Source organism: Bos javanicus, chromosome 1 (assembly GCF_032452875.1).
Source record: "Bos javanicus breed banteng chromosome 1, ARS-OSU_banteng_1.0, whole genome shotgun sequence".
Classification (NCBI taxonomy): Eukaryota; Metazoa; Chordata; class Mammalia; order Artiodactyla; family Bovidae; genus Bos; species Bos javanicus.
In genome coordinates this window covers 142,062,513-142,086,965 of record NC_083868.1, presented here as the reverse complement: position 1 = coordinate 142,086,965, position 24,453 = coordinate 142,062,513, and the positions used below count along the sequence as shown (strand labels likewise).

The 24,453-nt window shown below is 48.4% G+C and overlaps 1 protein-coding gene across 3 annotated transcripts; it reads left to right on the top strand.

Moving 5' to 3' along the window:
* The first annotated feature begins 2,915 nt into the window (after window positions 1-2,915).
* ZBTB21 (zinc finger and BTB domain containing 21) lies at window positions 2,916-23,181 on the top strand. 3 transcript variants are annotated; one of them, XM_061422281.1, is made up of 3 exons: window positions 2,916-3,070; window positions 15,970-17,554; window positions 18,155-23,181. In XM_061422281.1, the coding sequence occupies exons 1-3, from the start codon at window positions 2,960-2,962 to the stop codon at window positions 19,123-19,125; spliced, it is 2,667 nt and encodes an 888-aa protein (XP_061278265.1). In that variant the 5' UTR covers window positions 2,916-2,959; the 3' UTR covers window positions 19,126-23,181. The 3 variants fall into 3 exon arrangements, with proteins under 3 accessions (XP_061278265.1, XP_061278244.1, XP_061278254.1); XM_061422260.1 differs by having other exon boundaries at window positions 15,970-23,181; XM_061422270.1 differs by having other exon boundaries at window positions 2,982-5,284; window positions 15,970-23,181.
* The last annotated feature ends 1,272 nt before the right edge of the window (window positions 23,182-24,453 follow it).

The following is a 24,453-nucleotide window of genomic DNA, read 5'->3' as shown; positions in this document are numbered from 1 at the left end:
GAGCGAGGGGGCAGTGTGATACTTCTGGCTTTTAAAAAAGATCATGCGGACTGTAGAATGACTGTGGGTTGAAAGGATACATCTTGGCAGCTGGGGGGACAGTTAGAAAGTTCCTGGACTGGCCGTGGTTACGTTATCAGAGGAACAGTCAGGAGGTGATTGGCGTGGACTTGGTGATGGGCCGAACACTGGCAATGAGGGAGAGCCTCTGGCTCAGGCAGTTGGGCTCGTGTCCCAGGGATGGACAGGACTGCATGGGGTGAGCGGAACAAGAGGGCCAAGGTCAGAACATCAGGAGACCCAAAGTGTGAGCAGGGTCTGGGCAGAGGAGCTGACAGGGAAGGCTGAGAGCCAAAGGTCAGATTAGCGGGTAGGAAATTCAGGGGGAGGAAGCACCACTGAAACAAGTAGGTAGAAAATCCAGAGCAGAGGATTCCCTGGTCCTCCAGTGGTTAGGACACCACACTTCCAATGCTGAGGGCCCAGGTTCAATCCTTGGTTGGAGAGCTAAGATCCTGCAAGTCATGTGGCACGGCCCAAAAAAGAAAAAGAAAATCCAGGGGAATGAGGCTTCACTGAAACAAGTAGGTTTCAAGATGAAATTGGTAGAACCACAAACCAACGGGGCCAGCTGAACAGACTGAAAGATTCTGCTGGATTTAGCAGTCAGTGCCCCCGTTTATATTGGTTTGTCTGAAAGTCACTCAGTTGTGTCCGCCTCTTTGCAAACCCATGGACTGCAGCCTGCCAGGCTCCTCTGTTCATGGAATTCTCCAGGCCAGAATACTGGAGTGGGTTGCCATTCCCTCCTCCAGGGGATCTTTCCAACCTAGAGAGTGAACCCAGGTCTCCCACACTGCAGGCAGATTCTTTATTGTCTGAGCCATCAGAGAAGCCTGATTTTTATTGGTAATTGTTATTTCCATTTATTTATGTTCTATTTTTGGCTGAGGTGGGTCTTTGTCCCTTTGCTGGGGCTTTCTCTAGTGGCAGCAAGTGGGGGCTACCTTCATCGTGGTGCACATGCTTCTCACTGCGATTGCGTCTCTTGTAGCAGAGCACAAGCTTTAGGCGCACAGGGTTCAGCAGCTGCAGCACGAAGGCTCAGTAGTTGTGGTGCACTGGCTTAACTGCTCAGGGGCACGTGGAATCTTCCAGAACCAGGGATCAAACCCAGGTGCCCCTGAACTGACAGGCAGATTCTCACCCACAGCACCAGTCCTATCACTCAGACCCCTTTCCTTGAAATGTTCTTAAACAGGAGACACCAAGGTGGATCCTCCTGAGGCAACTGGAAGGGATGCAGGCAGAGAACTGCTCTGGCATCTGGTGCAGTACACTAAAAACCAGACAACTGAGCTTCTAGCTCTAGCTACACAGCTGGTATAGGTTTTCTTACCTGTAAAGCACGCTCACCCAGCCTAACCACACAGAACCGTAAAACTCAAGGCCCTTTGAAAGATTTACAATCACTGTTCTTTTACGTTCAAAGCCACTTTTTGCTCGACCACGATTCAGTTCAAAATACAAAAAAACTTTTATAAAGTTTTAAAATAGTTGCAGCAAAGACTTTGAAGCACAAGATTCTTCCTTTGAGACTGAGTCCTCTTAAAACGAGAGGAATGAAAACAATTCACAACAGAGCTGTTCACTTGGGACACGTTTTTCATTTTAGTCAACCTAAGACAAGATTATTTCTTACACGTATTCTTCAAACATTTCATAAATTATTTTATCTTAGGTCATGTGCATAAATTCAACTTTAAAAAATATTTTATCTGAAAATTAAGACATTTGAAAAGGGTTAAACAACATGGGTTTAAAATCCAGGAATTAAAACATCAGTCCTAAAAAATATCGCTTTAAAAGGCAGTCTCCAGAACTCCCTGAGGGTCCAGCGGTTAGGACTCTGACTTTCCACCACAGGGGGAACAGACTGGACCCCTGGTAGGGGAACTAAAATCTGGCATGTCCTACTCAAAACAAACATAACGCAGTCTCCTCGCCCTTCCAATCTGATCTGTTCTGGCTTTGGGGAACACATCTAGATGTATGTTTATCTTGCCCAACAGAACCTTTCTTTAGTGTTTACAGTTTGGCATTTCTGTCACACTAATTTTTCGGTTTTGAATGAGTGAAGTGAGTTTTCTAATTGACGAGCTTGTAACATTCATACAAGAAAACGACAGTCTACCAGACAGCAAATGAGAATAAGAGAGAGGGGGGAAAATTAGCTGCCCAGTGATCTTTAAATCAATGACTATAAAAATGAAGGCGTTTGGGAACGCGCAGCTGACAAGCGGATGCCGCGAGAGCAGCCACCCCCATCTGTTCAAGTGGAAGGAACCTGGAGGCCCGTCCACCCCAAGTCAGCCCTGAGTGGTACCCACGACCGGACCGCCCAGGTCGATTCTTCTCGGCAGGTCGCAGCCCGCGTGCCTCCACAAGCATCTGCGAGACCGGAGGCACCTGGACCTGGAGGTACCTGGGGTACCATGCCGCGGCCGTCGGAGAACCGTCCTCCGAGGAGGCGAGTGGAGGCGCCGGCGCAGCGCGCCGGGCCGGGGGCACCAGCCGGCAAGCCCACCGACGCGTGACCCGGCGGAGCCAAGCCCACCGGGACCGCCTCTTGTAAGCCCTCGCGATGCGCGCCCCTGTAGCCTTCGCTGCCGCTTCCCCTCAGGGCCGCCCGTGGGGCACGCGCATCCCGCCTAGGGTCGGGAGAGGACGCGGGCGCGGGCGGCGCGGGAGGAGGAAGAACCTCGAGCGGAAGGCGCGCGCGGGAGGACGCGGCAGCGGCAGCAGCGGTGGCGGTGACCCGGCTGCCGTCAGGCCCGCCCTCGCCCAGCCCCCGGCGCTGCGCACCTCCCTCGCCCCGCCCCCCCCGCGGCCCGGTGGCCAATCATAGCGCCGCGCACGTGACGAGCGCTGCCTGCGATGACCTCATCTCTGGTGTGGGATGACGTCAAATTCAAGATGGATGGAATCACAGCGGCAGCGGCGGCTGCGGCGCGCGCGAGCCGAGTGTGAGCGGAAAGGGGCCTGGCGTCTGCCTCGGGGCCGAAGACCGGTGAGTAACTGTCACGCCCCTCGCCCCAGGGGAACTGCGGGGCCCGTGGGAGGCCATAGCCTCCCCGCAAAACGCGGCCTTTCCTGACGTAACTCTGAGGTGATCTCTCTCCTCCTTTTTCTCTCCGCCAGCGGGTTGCGGGTTCTGAGCGCTTCTGCGCGTGCGCCGGGTCCGGCTCTCACCGAGCATGCCCCAGGCTCCCACGTAGCCGATTGTGCCTTCACACTGCGCATGCTCTTTGCCCGCACTTGGCCTCGCCCTCGCCACTGCGCACGCTCCATCCCTCACTGGGCTTCCCTCGCCGGGCCGGGTTCCCCTCCGCCGGGCGGTTGGGGTACCTTCCGGCCGAGGGCGCGTGCTCCATGCCGGGCAGGCGTGGAAGCCGGCCGGTGTTCGCCAGGGTGCGCGAGCGTACGCGGAAGCTTGGGTGCGGTCCCCCGCACCTGCCGCGGCCCGCACCTCCGCGCCACCGCCCCCTCGAGCCCCGCCTGGCGGCCAGCGGCACATCCAACCACTGACCCAAGTAGACTGCTCTCCCTGCCCCGTCCCCCGACCGACCCCTCCGGGAGGACACGGTTCCCCGACTTTCCACCGCTGGTCGCGAGCGTCCCTGCTGAAATGCGGATCCCCCTCGCCCCCAGTCGAGAAAACTCTGGTCCGCAACTTGCGGGGTTGGGGTGGGGAAGGGGGAGTTGACTCCCGACTGTCGCGCTGGAGACCCCGCCCCAGAGATCTCCTCTGCCGGTGTCCCGGACATATTTTCTCTCATCGCCCAGACCCCTCACTTGGAGCAAGTTCACTGACCCACTACAGAAGAGCATTCCCTTGACCGCAGGAACGCTCCGCGGTCCTGGCCCTTCACTCCGGTTGGTGCGCACTCAGCCCGCAGCACTGCCCTGCTTCTGGAAGAAGCCCCTCGAGCAGCACGTTAGCGGGCAGGGTGATTTTAGAGACAGGTTCTCCGGCGGGATGGCCTGGCAGTGGGAGGTGGGGGAAGCGTTAACCAGACCCCGCACGGTCTAGCAGCCTAGGGGTCTTGGTGCCGAAGGTCAAGAGCGGCTCACGACTAGCATCTGAGGGCACCAGCATGTTCAGCAGAGTCCATGAGTGTTCATAACGCTGACCCTGAGTCATCCAGACGGAGCCTGCGTTGTGTACTGGTTCCTTGTTTGGAAGAAAGTGGGTTAATCCATTTTAGATTTCTCCTTGATGGTTATTTTTGAGACCTTTTACCCTCTGATGCTTGGAGTTAAATCCTTCATCCACTTTAAGGAGTAATAGTCGTTACATTGAATTTGAGAATCGCTAAATATCGATGTTAAAAAATAAAGTAGAAATTTGGGGCACTAGTTTACTTAAAAATAACTTGAGGTTTAATTCATTCTTCCTGTTAACACCATCCCGCGTTTAATGTGCTTCATTCTGTGGAAATAGAAGTTGGAAAGACTATGACCCCCACCTTTGAGGAACTTAAGATAGTTTACTGCAGGGCATATTAGGTGTTTAACAGAAGAGGGGCCAAGTTATTGAGAGAGTGTCTGGGTTAGCGGGAGATGACTGAGGATCCATTTCAGTTGGCCCCAATGTCAGTGGGGTTGAGGAGAGCAGACTCGAGCTGTTTATGACCAGGGCTTGACAGGCTGGGTCACTGACTAGAAAGGAAAGAGAAGAGGTTTCTAGTTTGAGAGACCTACTGGTTGGCAGCATACCAAACTAAATGGAATATGTGAAGACCAGCAGATGTGGGGGTCAGAGTCAGGATCATAGGTACGGTACTGGACAAGGGGCATATCCTGTAATGGAAGAGTCCTGAGAAGTCTAAGCAGGAGTACAGAATTGGGAGTCATTGGCCAATGGGATTTAGGGCCACAACCACTCATACCAAAAGCAAAGATAGCTGCCACCTGCAACTGTCTTGGCCCAGCCCAGGTCTCAAGCCTTCCTGATGGTTTCGCTCTTTGTCCAGGAGGCACTTGTTGGACCTGCATGAAGTGTTAGGAATACACAGCTAAAAACAAGGGTTCTTCCTTTCATGGACTCTCATGAGAGGGTAGATGTAGAGGCAGGTAACTTAAAATAGCAATGTTACTGAAGAAGAGATGAGGTGCTGTGGTGGCTTAGGTGGCTGAGCTCCTAGCCAGGAGCCATCTGTGGAGCTTTGCAGAGGCAATGTCATTTGGATCTTTCTGTAGAAGTTCTACCAGTGAAGGAAAGGTAAGAAAGACGGTGGGTAGGGTAAATGCTCACCTGCATGCTGTCCAGTAGGGGTGGGGAGGTGAACTGTGATCACAATATGAAGACTCTTGTGTGCCAGTTTGGAGAGTTTGGTTGGGTTTTATCTAGGGAGCAATAGAAAAATCGATACAGTATTCTAAAGGGCACTGATGGGACTAGCTCTGCTTTAGGAAAACAAACAAAAGGCACAGTTTCCACTCCTGCATCTAATTAGAGTGTCAGAGTCCAGAAAAATCAACAAATATTTATTGTTGTGTAAGATACCGTGTTGGGCATTGTGAAGAGTGTCAAAAGACATTATAGAGTCTTAGCCGTTAAATAGTTTCCAGTTCTGCTGGGGGAACAGACAGCTAACAGTGTGCGGCACTGAAGAAACACTGGAATAATACTGGAGTTGAAAGGTGTTTGCTCGATGCAGATGGCAGTGGTCCAGGAAGGTGTGTATAGTGTAGTGATCTAGGGCGGCCATAACAGAGCACCACAGACCAGGGGCGTTGAACACCATTCTGGAGCCACGAAGTCCAAGATGAAGGCTTTGGCAGGGTCGATTTCTCCTGAGGCCTTTCTGCTCAGCTTGTGGATGGTCGTCTTCTCTGTATTTACAAAGTGTCTCTCTCTGTCTGTGTCCTTATCCCCACCTCTTACAGAAACACCACCTCATTTGGGGGGACCTTAGGGCCCACCCTTAAGGATTCGTTGTAACTTCTGATGTCTTAGGGGACCCTGTCCCTATTTCCACTTACATTTTGAGGTGCTGGGGTTAGACCTTGTGGGACAGTCCAGCCCATGACTAAAGGCTTAATGGAGGCCTTGAGCTGAGCTTGGAAGAGTGAGTGAGCTTCAGCTGAGCAGTGTTGGGGGAGGGGTTAGAGGAGGCCTGGGACATTGCAAGTTGGGTAACAGAAGAGGTGAGACCTGCAGGTCTGTCTCAGAGACAAAGTATCTGAAGCAGGAAGTTATCACAAGGCAATAACTAAAGCAAAGAGAATTGAAAAAGTAGTTTGAAACCAGATTGATAGAACCCTGAAGTCCATGTTTTTAAAATTTTGCGTTTTAACCTATGGAGAGCCATTGTTTTCATCATTTTATTTTTTTACCGAGGTCTTAGGTGTCAGCTAAGCCGTGACGTCAGGGCATTTCCCGACCATCTTCTGCGAACCCTGGTTTCTCCCCCAAGTCCTAGCACCCTGTTTATTTCCTTGTAGCTCTTAACAAAGTCAGAGTTACTTTCTTTGTTTCCTTGTTCACTGTCTGATTTATCCCACAAGAAAGTGGGGGCCTTGTCTGTCTTATGCACCTCTGTATTCCTAATGTCTATTGCACCTTGCACATAACAGGAGCTCAGTAAATAAGCTGAATTAATGATAGTAATGCTTAATGCGCACATCCAGGGAATGATCAGAGCTTTGTTTTAAGAAGCCAGTCTGGCAGCAGTATTAATAAAAGGTGGATTTGGAGGGCATGATAGGAAGAACCTAATACCACTTGAAAATATGTTAGGGTCCTTTTGTAACAAGAGCAGAAACTGACATATCAGCTTAAATAGAAAAAGAAATTGACTTTAAAAGTGGAGGGTTGCTCTTGAGAGTGAAGGAAAAAACGAAGAATGGGGCCAGGAAGGATGAAAACCAGGGTAACTGCAGGAGTCTGGATCATGGGCACTGTGGGCTGCATTTTCAGGCTGTGACTGAGATGCACCGGCTCCGCTCAGTTCTGCTTTTGTTGTTCTGAGCCCATTTTCCAAAAGAGAGTTTCCTACCAGGCTTGGCCAGCCCTGAGTGAGGCCCGACAGACCACTCAGGATGGCGCGCTCCAGTGCAAGGAGGACTGGCTGCCCAGCGGCCAGCACCAAGCCGAGGTGCCTTCTAGTCGTGGCCAAGCACACACCCTTAGACCAGATCAGACCCTCTCTAGGGAGACTGAGCATGTGGGAAATGGGACCCAAGGCAGTGACATCATTGCTCTCCAAGGGTCAGATCAGCCAGGCCCGCTTTGAAATCCGAGGAGCTGTCGATGGTGTCTGGATGTCTGCGTTATCTCCTAGTGAGCCATGATTAGACCTCACCTCAGAGCCGACTTCCTGTCACCATCTCACAGTGAAATCAAGGAGAGTCAGGGCTGAACCCAGAGGTAAGGCTGTGGGGGTGAACAGTGTGTGTGTTTATATTCCAGAGTCAAATGTAGGTGCTTTGTTTTTCTGTTTGCTTTGGAGAACTATATAAGAAATATCCAATATTCCAAAGCATCGTGTGCCCAGAGTTCAGTTTCACATTAATGTTTTGGATGTAAAGAGAGATTTCCCTACAGAACTGGTAGCAAGGCTTTTATGGGCTGGTCTAGGAGCAAATTTGATTTGCAGTGTGCCTTTAGCTCTGATGCCAGTCTGGGTGTTAGTCTCCAGAACTTGGAAGCTGGTTGGTGTGAGGTTATGTGGCCCCTCCTCATCTCCCGGCCCTCATCCACCTCCCAGTTTCCTTATATCCGAGTGTTAGCTCTGCTTTGCTTTCTTTTGTTTATAGCCCCAGAATGTTCTATAGTCCAAAAGTGCCTGCCCTTTCTCCATCTCCTTAAAAATCTTAGCTTCCTGCAGTTGGTATAAAGAGGGAATTATTTGCGTTGAATTAACTTATATTAAGATATGGATTCTCTGTCTTAGCACACGGTCCCTGAGGACTTTGAGGTGATGGTATGAAGTAGTTTTCTGGAATCCAGTTGTGAGGAGCACTGAAGCTCTTCTAGGGAATTGGAACTTCAGCCCAGGGGCTTCTGGGGTTTTGAAGCCCTGGCACTGTTAGATGCATGTTTCTGGGAAATGTCTACAATCAGTGAAGAGCGGAGTCTGTGGTAACATAACCATCCAGTGAGCACGGAGCCCCCATCTGTACTCACATCCCCAGCATTCACTCATGGACCCTCCCACCCCTGGGCCAAGTCAACTGCTTGCTGAAATCATTCTTCTCATGGCACTTTTTGTATCCTTATGTGTCTTTCCTACTGTGGAAACTTTCAGGAAAGGAAGAGAAGGATGAAGTCAAGTGCCAGCTTGCAGACAGGAAATACTGTATGTACCGGAAACTTGTAGACATACTGCGTTTGTTGACCTTCATAAGAATCCCATAGGGTGGGCAGCCGTTAGTCTCATTTAACGAGTTAAGGAAACTTGTACTCAGGTCGAGTGATCTTTACAAGGTTAGATACCTAATAGGTGGCAAAGCCAGGATTTGAGACAAGTAGATGACTATGAAAGTCTTTCCCATGGAGCTGTAGTGACTGCCATGGAGTGTTAACTGTAAAGATTCCCTCATTTTGAAATATCAGGAAACAACATGAAATAGAAACAATTCAGGCAGAGTTTGGGAAGATTTCTGTTCAAGGATCCGAGTGGTAAGCAAGCCAGCCCTGCTTCAAAATCTGGTTTTCCTGGGGGATTTCCTCCCAGCTTTTTCCATAGGGAAGGGACCTTTTCTTCCCTGTTTCACCCACTTTTCCTGTAAGAGTGCCAAGGTTTCCACTGTGACTGCAGCAGTGGCGGGCGCTCTGCGCTGGGGACTCCGGAGACGAGCAGTGGGAGGGAGGGGCCGAGTCACAGCGCGTGTCTACATCAGAGCCATCAGACCCAGGATGCCCTGTGTGTCCACAGTTAAAACATACTGAGGTTAGGGCTTGATGAGTCAGCAGGGTTATGAAGGAGGAAGTACCTCTGGCACCAAAACTAGCCTTATCTGAGGCCAAAGAGCTGAAAGGGCAGGTGGTTTTGAGAGTTCAGCCTGCATATCCACCAGCCACTGAGGGTGTGATTATCACCCTAATCTTGATTATCTCATGACACTCAGTAGTCATGATCCCTGTTGCTGCCTGCATTCTTAGTGTAGCATTTTATATTTTTAATAAAGTTCTTAGGCTCAATAAGTATATCTACCATGTCATGAAAGCACTAAAGTCTACAGTGATCATTGTTTGCCGCTAGACCAGGAAGGGGCTCCATGGTTAAGCTTTGATGATTGAATGGAAAGGTGACAGCAAGGGCTTCTGCAAGACGGTGAGGAGTCTGCGCTGCTGTGCCTGCGTGCCCCTCTCACCCCCAGGACCCAGAACCCTTGGTCTGTCTCCTGAAGAAGATGGGAGGGGTCACTGTCCTCCAGTGACCCTGGAGGGGCCTTACTGATGCTCCCAGGGCCTCATGCCTCCACCCCCTCCACAGCCTCATCACCTGCACTCCCCTACATGTGTCTTTTGCTCCCTCAGGCACTTGGTCTTGTCTTTGTATATTGGACACTGCTCTTGTCCTTGACATGTCCTCCACCCATCCTTCCTGCCTCCCACGTTTTCTGACTTCAGCTTCTCCAGGAAACTTCTGTTGTGGAATGCCTCCCCGACCTTCCTCTCACCTGGACCCAGTGCCTCACCTCTGCTCCCATCTGCACCTCTGCACCCTGCCACCTGCGCCTACACACCAGAGTGTGTGAGGGATCGACTTGTCCTGTTCCCACGCAAGGCTGAGAGGAAGGCAGGACCATGCTTGTCAGACTGGCAGCCTCCCTGTCTGGCCAGTTCTAGCACACACTAGACAGGCGGCCGGCCATGAGGAGCGTGCAGCATGATGACTAAGAGTGCAGGCCCTGGGGCCAGGCTCCCAGCCCCACTGTCAGCTGAGTGGGTGACCTTCGGCACACTGCCCCCGACTCTTAGTGTCTGGGTTCCCTGATTGGTGAGACAGGGATGATGGCAGTGCCTATTTCAGATGTTTATGTGAGAACTAAGAGGGAACTAGAGGTAGGGTGGTATGTGGGTGGAGATGGCCTCTGGAGCCAGGTCATCTGGTAAGAGTTCTGCTCTGCTCCTCACTGTCTGTGCAGACTTGAGCAAGATACCTAACCTCGTGTGCCTTGGTTTTCTCAGCTGTAAAATGGTGATCAAATAGTACAACCTCCTCGGGTTGGTGTAAATAATGAGTTTAATAATGTAAACGCAAAAGATGTTTATAGTAGTATATTTACAGCAGAGTAAACCCTCAGATATCAGCTGTCATTCATGTCTGATCAGTGTCTAGGGAATGGAGTGGAAAACCAGCACCTGGAGGAGTTCTGCTGAAGTTGTCAGGTTTGGACACATTTAGCTGCTTTTGCCTAGAAAATCCCATGGACGGAGGAGCCTGGTGGGCTGCAGTCCATGGGGTTGCGAAGAGTCGGACACGACTGAGCAACTTCACTTTCACTTTTCACTTTCATGCATTGGAGAAGGAAATGGCAACCCACTCCAGTGTTCATGCCTGGAGAATCCCAGGGACGGGGAGCCTGGTGGGCTGCCGTCTATGGGGTCGCACAGAGTTGGACACAGGAAGTGACTTAGCAGCAGCAGTAGCAGCAGAGTTAAATGAATAGATTTCAATTCCAAATAATTTTCCTGGACAGTGACTATTCCTCTTAACAACCCAGCTCTCAGTGACTTACTTTTCCCTAATTCCCTGTTTCATCCAAGGAGTATAGAAGCCTGTGGTTTAGGGATTAGAAGCAGTTACTTAGAACAGAAATACAGGTCATGATAATTGGAAGGGAGAGAAAGAAGGAAACTTTTCTGAACAATTAAAAGTGAGAAAATGTAGGAGTAGGAAGCAGATGGTGTGTGGGTCAGCACTGCTTCCTGTCCAGGGACGCAGAACATTTCACTTGGTTTCGTCTTCACACAGTCCCTTGATTTCTTCGTTTGGGTTCCCCCAGAAGCAGAACCTGAGACATGGACTCAGATGTAGATGTTTATCTGGGAAGTGATCGCAGAAAGCACAGGAAGGGTTGTAGGGAAAGTGGAGCAGGAAAGGGTGCCCAGAAGGGTCCGTTAAACGACCAGGTTCCTGTGCATGTTTAGAATATCGAAATGAATTCCAAAAAAAATTCTGCACCAATTTTTCTGTCCAACTTCATCTCAGGTAAGGACATCCTTCCAGTTCTGGCGGCGTCTTTATCTCCTCCCTTCCCTACCCCTGCAGTCAGTCCTTCAGAAGTTCTAATGGTATCTTTACGTCCACTCCTGCCACCCCAGTCCAGGCACCATCCTGTCTGGCACATATCCCTGCAGTGGACTCCCAGCTGGCTTCCCAGCTTGCAGCCTCTCCTGTGCTCCATACTTTGCAGCATAACCAGTGGGATCTTTTTGAAACAAAATTCAGATGGTTGTCATTCCTCTGCTCAGAATCTTCCAGCAGCTGCCCTAGTAAAAAGTGCAGTCCTTCCAGTGGTCCACCCAGCCCTGCACGATGCCTCCCCATGCTCCTTCAGCATCCTCGTCCACAGCCCCCTCAGCTCTGCTCCAGCCCTGCTGTCACCTTGTCTTCCCTCTGCCAGTGTGCTTGGCCCTTGGTGATCCTCATGGCCCATCCGTGTGTCTTCCAGGCCTCCTCAAATGCTGTTTTGTTGAGGGAGTGAATAAGTGAATGATACGTGAAGTTCCTGGTGCTGTCTGTAGTGTGTTATAAGACCTGAATAAATTGTAGCAATTATGGTTTTCTCCTTTAATTCTCACAGTAACATTATTAATACTATTGTTACTTTAGGTGGGAAAACTGAGGCTCAGAAAGCTCTAGAGCATTAGCCTAGAGCTGTGCTGTGCTTAGTTGCTCAGTCATGACCAACTCTCTTTGCAACCTCATGGACTGTAGCCACCAGGCTCCCCTGTCCATGGAGATTCTCCAGGCAGGAACACTGGAGTAAGTTGCCATGCTCTCCTCTAGGGGATCTAGAGCACTGACATTTAAACTGTATTAACTCTGAGCCACAGGAAGGAGTGTATTGTACAGTCAGTCCTCCATATCCATGGACTCTATCAACTACAGATGGAAAATATTCAAAAAGGAAAAAATCCAGCAAAACTTGAGTTTGCTGCTCACCAGCAACTATGTAAGTATCATTTACATCATGTTACGTATCATTGATGTAAGCATCCAGAGATGATTTAAAGTGGGGGGATGTGCATAGGTTATATGCAAATACTGCACCATTTTTATAGGAACTTGAGTGTCTGTGGGTTTTTGGTGTCTGTAGGGCCTGGAACCAGTCCTCTGTGGATACTGAGGGACGACTACATCAATTTTAAATTGATTTTAAGGAACCCTTTTGGAAAGTACTTGTCCAGACTTTTGATTTTGCATCTCCTGAGCCTCTCTGTCCCTGGGGCAAGATCTGAACTAGCTGTCTCAAAAATTATTTGCACTAAAAATAGTGCTTAGAATGCAGCTGAGTTATGAGTGTGGCATTTATAAGCTTTTTTTTTTTTTCTCTGCTGACCTCTGTAAATGATGGCGGATTTCTTTGCACATAATTAGATGCGTGAGTACAGTGTAGTAAGATTAAGGAAGAAATTAAAATGGCTGTCACAAAAAAGAAGGGAAAAACGTGTCTCTCGGGCATTCACCATCAAGATGAAACGATGCCAGGCAAAACTGAACAGCAACTCAGTGCAGGTTGACCGAGGCAGTTGTCTGTGTACAAGCTACAGGCTCCGAGCTTCGTCCCTGGAAGCAGAGCCTTGCCTCTGTCAGTCAGGTCGAGTCAGCACCACCAGCAGGGAGCCAGGGCAGCAGGGAGGGAGACCTGGGGCCACCAGACACTGGTCACTCCAGGTGGCAGCCTCTGTGGCTTCTGCCGAAGACCACAGAGGCTGTCAATTTGGTCACTTAATTGTGTCCGACACTTTGTGACCCCCATGCACAACAGCACACCAGGCTTCCCTGTCCCATCACTAACTCCTGGATCTTGCTCAAACTCATGTCCATCAAGTCGGTGATGCCATTCAACAATCTCATCCTCTGTCGTCCCCTTCCCCTCCTCCTGCCTTCAATCTTTCCCAGCATCAGGGTCTTTTCCAGTGAGTCACTTCTGCACATCAGGAGGCCAAAGTATTGGAGTTTCAGCTTCAGTACTTCCAATGAATATTCAGGACTGATTTCCTTTAGGATTGACTGGTTTGATTTCCTTGCAGTCCAAGGGACTCTTAAGAGTCATCTCCAACACCACAGTTCAAAAGCATCAGTTCTTCAGTGCTCAGCTTTCTTTATAGTCCAACTCTTATATCTGTACATGACTACTGGAAAAACCATAGCTTTGACTAGATGGACCTTTGTGGGCAAAGTAATGTCTCTGCTTTTTAATACTCTGTCTAGGTTTGTCATAGCTTTTCTTCCAAGGAGCAAATGTCTTTTAATTTTATGACTGCAGTCACCACCTGCAGTGATTTTGGAGCCCAAGAAAATAAAGTTTGTCACTGTTTCCATTGTTTCCCCATCTATTTCCCATGAAGTGATGGGACCAGATGTTATGATCTTAGTTTTTTGAATGTTGAGCTTTAAGCAACCTTTTCACTCTCCTCTTTCACTTTCATCAAGAGGCTCTTTGGTTCTTCTTTGCTTTCTGCCATAAGGGTGGTGTCATCTGCATATCTGAGATTATTGATATTCCTGCCCGCAATCTTGATTCCAGCTTGTGCTTCATCCAGCCCAGCGTTTCTCATGATGTACTCTGCATATAAGTCAAATAAGCAGGGTGACAATATACAGCCTTGATGTACTCCTTTTCCTATTTGGAACCAGTCTGTTGTTCCATGTCCAGTTCTAACTGTTGCTTCCTGACCTGCATATAGGTTTCTCAAGAGGCAGGTATGGTGGTCTGTTATTCCCATTTCTTGCAGAATTTTCCACAGTCTGTTGTGATCCTCACAGTCAAAGGCTTTGGCGTAGTCAATAAAGCAGAAGTAGATTTTTTTTTTGGAACTCCCTTGCTTTTTCAATGATCCAATGGATGTTGGCAATTTGATAATCTGGTTCCTCTGCCTTTTCTAAATCCAGCTTGAACATCTGGAAGTCCTCTGTTCACGAACTGTTGAAGCCTGGCTTGGAGAATTTTGAGCATTACTTTGCTAGCCATGTGAGATGAGTGCAATTGTGTGGTAGTTTGAGCATTCTTTGGCAATTGCCTTTCTTTGGGATGGGAATGAAAACTAACCTTTTCCAGTCCTGTAGCCACTGCTGAGTTTTCCAAATTTGCTGGCATATTGAGTGCAGCGCTTTAACAGCATCATGTTTAAGGATCTGAAATAGCTCATCTGGAATTCCATCACCTCCACTAGCTTTATTCTTAATGATGCTTTCTAAGGCCCACTTAACTTCGCATTCTAGGATGTCTGGCTCTAGGTGAGTGATCACACCACTGTAGTTATCTGGGTCATGAAGATCTTTTTTGTGTAGTTCTTCTGTGTATTTTTGCCATCTCTTCTTAATAGCTTCAACTTCTGTTAGGTCCATACATTTCTGTCCTTTATTGAGCCCATCTTTGCATGAAATGTTCCCTTGGTGTCTCTAGAGGGATACTAAGGGGCTGTTGGCCAACTGTTGACCAGAGGCTGGGTAGCCAGCAAAAGCTGATCCTTTGAAGCTGGAGGAGAACCTGCAGGTGTGCTGGGTGCCATGTCTGTGTATGGATAGTTTGTCCTCTAGAGAATGGTAAGACTCTCTGAACAATCTTAGTTACTCTGAATCCATTTTATATTAAAAATACATGTCTTAAGTATTTTAAAGAAGAGATGGCATTGTAAAACCAGCCCAAAGAGATGAGATGTTACGGCAGCAGCTGCGTGAGAGAAAGATTTGGAGAGTCAAGCATCGTCTCTGTGTGAAATGGCTTCATCTTCATCAGGAGTTAATCTAGACACTTTTATTCTGAATTAAATGTCTAGTAACCCTGCAATTTGTGAAAATTAATGGCACGTTTGTCAAGTCCTTACCAGGTATGAGATACAGGCTCATTTAATTTTCAGAGCAGCCCTAAAGGAGGGCACAATTGTTACCGCCTCATGTGAGGAACCTGATGATCCCAGGTACTAGTTGACCACAAGGGCGGAGCCAGCACCCAGCCACTAGGCCCTGAGATCTCACCTACAGACTTGAAGAGTCTTGGTGAAATCTCAAGTCAGACCCCTTAGGTTTAGAATTAGTATAATTAAGTTTAGCTCCAGGCTAAACTTTCCATTGTGTTACTGTTGAAAGTGTAATTTGGTAAGAATTAGTATTAGGATTACATGGTGTTCAGCATAAGAAAGTAAAGAAACTTTTCTATATAATGTTTCTAACTTTTTAAAAACACTTTGATGCGATAGTAATTAGTTAAATGATTTCTCTCTTTCTAAATTCTTATCTGTTTTTTGCAACCTCTACAGCCTATTGTTAATTCACATTGTGTTTAATCATATCCAGTAATAAAACTGTTTCCTTTAAGAATTGTGGACTTTATAGGGTTTGGTACTACATACTTACTCTGATCTAATAAGGAATAGAATTAAGCATCAAATGCATAAGGGCCCTAAATAATAAACCTTGTTTTCAAATATTGCTTCTCTACATACCTGCCAAGTTCTAGGTGCCTTTTTGATGGTGTGAAATGCTTGTTACAGAGACTTAGTTTCTCAAGTTCATCAGTTTTAATGATGGATGACCTACTTAAGCTGTGATACTTGTTTCTTTGTATTTTCTGTGTTATTTAAATAAGATTGTTCATCCAGAAAGTTTTTGTCAGGCCACAGTCTGCTGGTGAGAAGACAGCTGCTGTTCCCTGCCCTTGAGGAGCCCTTACCTGGGGGAGCGTCGCACGGCCTTGTTCACAGTGACTTTATCTGTCTTTCAGATAAGGCTGAGCATGGAGGGGCTCCTGCACTACATCAACCCAGCACACGCCATCTCTCTCCTCAGCGCCCTCAACGAGGAGCGGCTCAAAGGGCAGCTGTGTGACGCGCTCCTGATCGTGGGTGACCAGAAGTTCCGAGCTCATAAAAACGTCCTGGCTGCCAGCAGTGAATACTTCCAGAGCTTGTTCACCAACAAGGAGAACGAGGCACAGACTGTATTCCAGCTGGACTTCTGTGAGCCAGATGCTTTTGACAATGTGCTGAACTACATCTATTCTTCCTCTCTGTTTGTGGAGAAGAGCAGCCTGGCTGCCGTGCAGGAGCTCGGCTATAGCCTGGGCATCTCCTTCCTGACCAACATCGCCTCCAAGACGCCCCAGGCCCCCTTTCCCACGTGTCCCAACAGAAAGAAGACTTTCACCGAGGACGAGGAGAACAGTTCTCAAAAGAGAAGCGTCATCGTTTGTCAGAGCAGGAACGAAGTCCCCGGGAAAGCCGGGAGTCAGAACACCCCTGAGCTGAGCCACCCTCCCCGGCCCTCTGCCAGCATCGCGGTCAAGGCAAATGCCAGTAAGCCCCCCGGCCCAAAACCCACAGAGCCCCCACACCACGTGGCGCCAGCTGAAAAAAGCTGGCAGAAAGATGGCCCCGCGGTTCTGGCGAGGCCGCCCGAGCTCGCCGGGCCTTTAGAGGAGCCAAGCCGGGGCGGCTTGGCCAAGCGGGCCGTGGCACCACCTTCGAAGCCCCCGCTGGACCGGGCGGCCGTGGACGAAAGGCCAGGCGCCAGCGCCCTGCTCCCCAAAGGCGTGGCCGTGGAGTTGGCGTTGCGGAGCCCGCGGCCGCCTGTCCTGTCCCTGCGGGGCTCTCCCGAGACGCCCTTCCTGCTGAAGGAGGCGGGCCGGGGCAGCGGGCCGGGTGAGGACCGGAACCTGCTGTATTACTCTAGGCTGGGGCTGGTCATCCCAGCCGGGGCGCCGGCGCCCGGGACCCAGGGTGTGGACCGCAGCGGCCCACTTGTCAAGAGCCTCTTGCGCCGGTCGCTGTCCATGGACAGCCAAGTCCCCGTGTACACGCCCACTGCTGAGCTGCAGGCTCCCCCAGGCGTGGGCTCGGGCGATGTGGCCGGCAGTGTGCTCAGCGCCTTCTCTTCTCAGAGGCCGCCCTCCAAGGACGGGGGCGAGACGGTGGTCCCCGACACCCGGACCCCTGCCCCGCAGCCTCACCGCCTCAGGTCCTTCAGCGCTTCTCAGCCGGCTGAGCGGCCGGGGGCGCCCCAGGGGCCGGAGGTGCGGGTCAAGGCCGAGCCGCGCAGCCCCCCGGAGCCATGCGACATCATTCGCGTCACCGTGGGGGATGCCGCGGCCGCCACGAGAGACCTGGCGCTACAGACAGAAGACGACCGGAAAGACCCCAGCAGACTCCCGGCCAAGAGGCGGTTCCAGACCGACAGGAGGCTGCCGGCCAAGCAGCCCAAGGCTGAGAGCCCAGGCTCCCCGGGCTCGGGAGACCCCCGCGAGGAGGGCTCGAGCCCATCTGCCCTCCGGGCCGACTTCCCAGGCTCTGACTTAAACAAAGACGAATTCGGTGAGTTGGAGGGCACGAGACCAAACAAAAAGTTTAAATGCAAACATTGCCTTAAAATCTTTAGATCCACGGCGGGCCTGCACCGGCACGTGAACATGTACCACAACCCCGAGAAGCCGTACGCCTGCGACATCTGCCACAAGCGCTTTCACACCAACTTCAAAGTGTGGACGCACTGCCAAACGCAGCACGGGGTGGTGAAAAATCCGGCTCCGGCCGCCAGCTCCCATGCTGTCCTGGACGAGAAGTTCCAGAGGAAGCTCATTGATATTGTGCGAGAGCGGGAGATCAAGAAAGCGCTGATCCTGAAGCTGCGGCGCGGCCGGCCGGGCTTCCAGGGCCCTGGCGGCTCCCCAGCGCAGGTCCTCAAACGGGGCCTGCGCTCCCGGGCCAAGGGCGCGTATGTGTGCACGGCCTGCGGGAAGGCCTACCGCTTCCTCTCCCAGCTCAAGCAGCACGTGAAGATGCACCCGGGGGAGAAGGCCCTTGGGGCTGCCAGGGCCGCGCGGCCCAGGGAGCGCGCGGCCCCCGGGGGCGCAGCGGGCGGCCCGGAGCTCTATCTGTGCCGCCTCTGTAACGCCAAGCTCTCTTCTCTCCTAGAGCAAGGCAACCACGAGCGCCTGTGCCGCACTGCTACGGTGTGCCCCTACTGCAGCCTCAGGTTCTTCTCGCCCGAGCTCAAGCGCGAGCACGAGGGCAAGTGCGAGTTCCGCAAGCTCACGTGCCTGGAGTGCATGCGCACCTTCAAGTCGGCCTTCAGCATCTGGCGGCACCAGGTGGAAGTACACAATCAGAACAGCATGGCCCCGGCCGCCGGCACCTCCCCACCCCGGCCTGACCTCAACGGCGAGGCCACCGGCCCTGCCCGGCCCCTTGTCCCGCCCGAGCCTGGTCGAGCCGACCCCGCGGCCACTGCCGCCAAAGACGACCCCGCGGGGGGCGGCCGCGGCCCTGAGCCTGTGAACTTTGACTCCGAAGACTCCACCTGCCTCCCCGAGGACCTCAGCCTCTCCAAGCCGCTGAAGATCCAGGTCAAAGAGGAGCCGCCGGAGGAGGCCGAGGAGGAGGCGCCCGAAGCCGGCGCGGCCCCCAAGGACTTGTGGCCCTGCGAGAAGTGCGGCAAGACCTTCCCGGCACCTAAGCAGCTGGAGCGGCACCAGGAGCTGCTGTGCTCCGTGAAGCCCTTCATCTGCCACGTCTGCAACAAGGCTTTCCGCACCAACTTCCGGCTCTGGAGCCACTTTCAGTCCCACATGGCCCAGGCCTCTGAGGACCCTGCGCACCGGGAACCTGAGGCTGGCCCGGGCCCCGCCGGCTCCCCGTCGCCGCCCCCGCTGCCCCCACCGCTGCCCAAGATCCAGCCCCTGGAGCCCGACAGCCCCACAGGCCTGCCCGAAACCCCCACTCCCACGGCCGACAAGCTGTTCGCGCCCCGAGAGTCAGACACGCTGTTCTACCACGCGCCCCCCCTCTCCGCCATCACTTTTAAAAGACAGTTCATGTGTAAGCTCTGCCACAGGACATTCAAAACGGCCTTCAGCCTCTGGAGCCACGAGCAGACCCACAACTAAAAGACTTCTCAGCCCTGGAGACAAGCTCCGGTCTCCAGAGTTCAGCCCGAATCGTGAACTGTGTCATAAGAAACAAAATATTTAAAAAAAAAGAATAATAAAGGTTGCAAATCATTATGCTTGAATATAAGTTTGAGGTGAACTGATATTAATGAGAAATGTCCTTACTCAACCTAGGAAAACTCCCAAAAGCCCTGTGCTTCTGGACCTTCAGTAATGCCTTTATTAATGTGGAAGTTTGTTCTTGGTTGTTTGCATGGTTCCTCATCCCATGGTGTCAGTATAATCTACTTGAGGTGGTTTGGTTTTTTCTTACTGATTTTCAGTTATTGAAACACTATGAAAGTATTTCTTCTTTAGATTCTATGAAGAAACCTAAGTTCGTACATCTTAGCCATGTTCTCAAGTCCAAACATATCAGAACAAAGTGGAGTAGTTTGCAGTATTAAGATCCTAGAGTACTTCAGCAATAAAATTAAAAAAAAAAAAGATAAACCTCAACTTTAATAAGATATCCTGACACTTGATAAAAATAAATATTTGGTATTTTGTGGTTATTTAGAACCTTTTTTGTATGAAAATCGTGAGATTTAAATCAGCAATAGTAATACTTAGGTTTATATAAAATAACAAAAAACTTGCTCTTAGGTCATTTCATGTAATTAGTGATGGAAGACTCAGGAAAGGAAAGCATGGGGATTTCTGGAAGCCCTCCACCTTGGTTTCCAAAGCTTTGGTGGTGGTGGGCGTGGTGGTCAGAGCACCCACCAGGGCCCTGAATTCAGACCAGCATCGAGGGGCTGTGCAGGTTTGCTTCCCCTGGTTTGTGCCATCACAGATTGAAACTGTGTTTAATGGGGACAGTTAGCATACAGCACAAATTTTGAATTTAACGTTAGTATAACATGTAAGGTCAGGACATGTACTTATACAGCACCCCCCAGAGTGAGTGCAGCTGCTCTAAATCCCGAATTACTGTTCACTTTCAGAGACTTGAAGCAAAGGGAGGAGCCACACCGCAGTCTCCACACCCTTTTCAAGAACAACCTGTACAGTCATCAGTTTTCCTGCCTCTTTGTATTGTGATTTCTGTTAAGATTTTTTGGAGTTTACAGTGGTAAAATGTCCATAATGAAACCATCCTTCTTTAAGGCACTGCTGAATATTTCATAAATGTGTATGAAAGTACTCTCAAGGGTCCACAGTTAGTTTCTGCTACTTATTTTGGCCCATAGCACTTGGGCTTCTTTTTTTGTTTTCCTATTTTGTGTAAGTTGTAATTTAAAGCCTTTGAGTTGGTATAATCCAGAGTTCATTGGGATGTTTAAAAAGGAAAAGAATTTTTATTTCATTGGCAGGGGTGGGGAAGTGAGATACACAGAAGTAGAAATATTGTCGAAACCCCTAAATTCTTTCAAAGTAATGATGGACCTTGATGGTAAAGCCTCCAAGTTTATTAATTTTTTTGCAAGCTCTTCTTTCAGATAAGAAAATCAACTACTGTGACTGAGAAATACTCTACCGAATACTTAAACTGGTCCTCTGGCAGAAGTCTGTTCATAGTCTCATAACCTGCATTCCATACCAATAGTAGGAAAGAGATTCTTTCTTTTTTATGGAAACACAAGCATTTTTATAAAGTTCTAATTGACTTTGTACACTGTAGAAACTACATGTGAAATTTTGCCTTTTATTTTTTCATTTGGAAACTATCAAAAGTCCCCAAATATGGTTACTTCCTATTTTTGTTCTTAAATTTGATGGAGAAAATAAAATTAAGTTGCCATTATTGATTATCGCCATCTTTAGATTTCCTTGAACAAACCTATGCGTTTTAAAGACAGCAAGAGCATGTGGTTTTCTGTGAAACATTAGGATAGGTTTATTGTTTGTTGAATTCATTCCCTGCATAATGTGGTATTTCTTACTCAGAACACCCTGGTAGCTATCACTTCAAAAGAAGACAGTTCCCTTCAGAGTAATGCTTATTTATGGCTGCTGGAGGCTGGGTGGATAATTCCCTGATACATGGGATCTTGGCATTGTAAACTCAGTATCCCAGGACTTGAATCTTTATGCTACATTTTTGAAGATTTTTTAATAACATTAATTAGTAAAAAAAAAAAAATATTTTTGATCTAATATAGGCTCTGCATATCTGTTAGATTTTAAAAATTGCCAGTGTTTTGTCTTGTCCACATTTTTGTCTAGGCAAGGAACATAAGTTTTCAAATAAAATTTTGAACCAAAAACATTTATAATGCAGTTCTGGTTTTTCTATTACTTTTTATACTGTACCTTAAAAGCATTAGGCTTGGAAGAGTTTATTTTGGTGGTCAGAAAAATAGGCTTCCTCTCATTTGACTATTTTAAATGTTAAGATGTAAAATAATGAAAGACAGATAAATTGCTTTATGCAGTAAAGTGTTTTTTTAAGAATGTTTAACTCAGCCAGTGGGCAAATACTTGGTATAAGGCAAGTTGGTCTTTTCATACTGAAATGCGTTAGCTAGGAAAGATATTCTTGAAAATCTTTTTTTTTCTGATTGTAATTAATTTTGGGAAGTGTAGAAAGGTCCTTACTCCTTTGTACGTATTCAGGATGCCTGCCTTTTTTATGCAATTGTGGAAAGAATGTCAGATGTTTTTAATATATTCTTTGTTAATCTGAAAACTTGTTATCTGATCATTTTCTTCATTTGGGGGGAGGGAGGAACACCACAAAAAGGAGATTTTTATCAAAATAAGTAATGGAGGTAACAAATCTTGTACATTTTTTATAGTAAAAATATTTAAAGAATAAGAGACTATTCACTTTTAGAACTGGTTATGGTTAATATGCGTTTATAACTTTGTCAAAATATACAACCAACGGTTTGACAGTGATGTTGTCTGCATCTGTAGTGAGATGGATGTGGTTCCTGGTTTTCTGTTTGGGAACAGATCATCCCAGCCTTCTCTTAAAAATATAACCCCAGCACTTAATCGGTGATCATCTGGTCCACACACAGCGCCCATGGGTGCTAAGAGTAGTAACTGAGACCGGAATTAAATGTGCCCTTTGGTGGAGAAAAGAGGTGTGTTCAGGCCAACCCTGTGGTCGGATGAGGGAGTGACAGGAATGCACTGGTCCAAGTCGGCCTTTGTTCCCTCAAACTCTGTGTGTGTGTGTGTGTGTGTGTGTGTACAACCATAATCTGGAACTTCAGAAAGTAAAATTGTTTTCATTTCTTACTGCAAAAATAATTACATGTCATTTGTAACAGGTTTCTTTATAAATTGCACTAATTAATATTGGAATGTTACAAGTCAGTTTATCAATTTCTGAAGTCTCTTTGATGTTTTTTGCAATAATTGTGAAAAGCATTATTGATTTCAATAATGCTAGCACATATTCTTTAATAAGTTCTTTAACACTGGCTTTTTTTAAGTTTTACACATAGTTTTTTCTCTTGTGGCTTTAGCACTTTAAGGAGTTTGGCGTTTGCATAGTTTTTGGTGTGCTTCCCAGGTATGCACCAGGGCGTCACGTTGCCACGTGACTGGAGAAAATTCATGGTCTGTCTTTAGATTCTGGAGGAGAAAAAATGAGTCAATGTCAGGTTTTTAAAAAATTCCGTTTAGAGGCAGTCATTTGGGAACCAAAGTATTTTACTGTATATCTTTAAAATCATTGAATTCAGTGCTCTTTAGTCATTTATTCGTGCTGTCCAGATTTTCCACAAAGTTATACTTGGTTAATTTACGAAAGTGATAATTTCTTCTTGACATTAATCCAAGACTGTTTCAAAATTTTCATTGAATAAATGCTTATTGCTAAAAGAACAACAAATGTGGTTTTATAACTGTGTGTATTTTGTTTCATATGCCTCTGCAGAGAAATCATTGTTCAATTTTATTTAGGAATAAGCTTTTTTGGACTGAAAATTCATAGTAAAATAGGATTCTACCTAATGTTAAGCCATCGCTTCTTTGTATCCAGTTGTCTGTTTACTTTGCTTAAATCTCAACTAAGATTGAGTGGAGTCAATAAATTTGTACTGTATTTTGTTTTGAGTTGTGGTCTCATTGGTATGTTTTGGACTTGAATGATACAATAGTTTATGGAAGCTGAGATAAAGCCTTTCCTTCTGCTTGGGGAGTGTGAGTGCTGCTGCTGCTGCTGCTAAGTCACTTCAGTCGTGTCCGACTCTGTGCGACCCCATAGACGGCAGCCCATCAGGCTTCCCTGTCCGTGGGATTCTCCAGGCAAGAACACTGGAGTGGGTTGGCATTTCCTTCTCCAATGCATGAAAGTGAAAAGTGAAAGTGAAGTTGCTCAGTCCTGTCCGACTCTTCGCAACCCCATGGACTGCAGCCCACCAGGCTCCTCCATCCATGGGATTTTCCAGGCAAGAGTACTGGAGTGGGGTGCCATGGCCTTCTCCAGGGGAGTGTGAGTAGCCACCCACATAAGAGCTGTGAGAGAAATTTCGTCTCCCCACTGCTCCAGGTGACTTGTAAAGCTTAAGTTATTCAGGCGCCACAGATGCATAATAAAACCCCATAAGCAGAAGTCTTTGCCTGTCCACCTTTTTCTTTGCTGTCCAGATGGGTAGTTTTTAATGTGATTGTGGGGATAAATGCATAAAAAAGGACATGTTTAGCACCCTAGTTTTGTTTCACATTTTAAGGGATTCCACATAGCATCTTTTGTCATTCTAATCAGGCTCTTCCAGAACACCCAAGGTGTGCTCACTCTGAGATGTTAGCCGAAGTGAAGAGCTGGGATGATCAAGGCCAGTTCCCTTCACCTGGGCTTGCCCTCACCTCTTCTCAAGGTTTCGTTTTCCCTGCCTGATACCCTAGCCTAGCTTTTCTAGGGATCCTCTGCCTAAAAGTTATGAACACACTGCACCAGGTGTAAGTGGTTTAATCTTTATTTTAATCCACTTTAGCCCTGCTGTTCAATTTGCCTCCGAATATTGTTTCCTAAAAAAAAAAAAAAAAGCTTAGGTTTGCCCTTTGTTCTTAGTAATCACAGGCTTCCTGAGGTTGACACAGTGACACTCCTGTTGCATCCTTTATCTTGGGCACACACTCAATAGACGCTTGTGGCAAAACCATGACATTACATGTCTCCAACATGTAACACTTTCCTGGCTAGAGGCCCAAATCTTGTCTCTGTGAACCATGGAAGTGGAGTGGCAGGTATACCTCCTACAAGGCACTTGTCTGGAGAAAATGATTCCCCGTGTTGTCACAGAAGCACTTTAAATAGAAAGCCTGCTGTAGCATGAACTTGGCTATCACAAGCCACCATCAGCCCTCCACCTTAGGGTAGAGTCC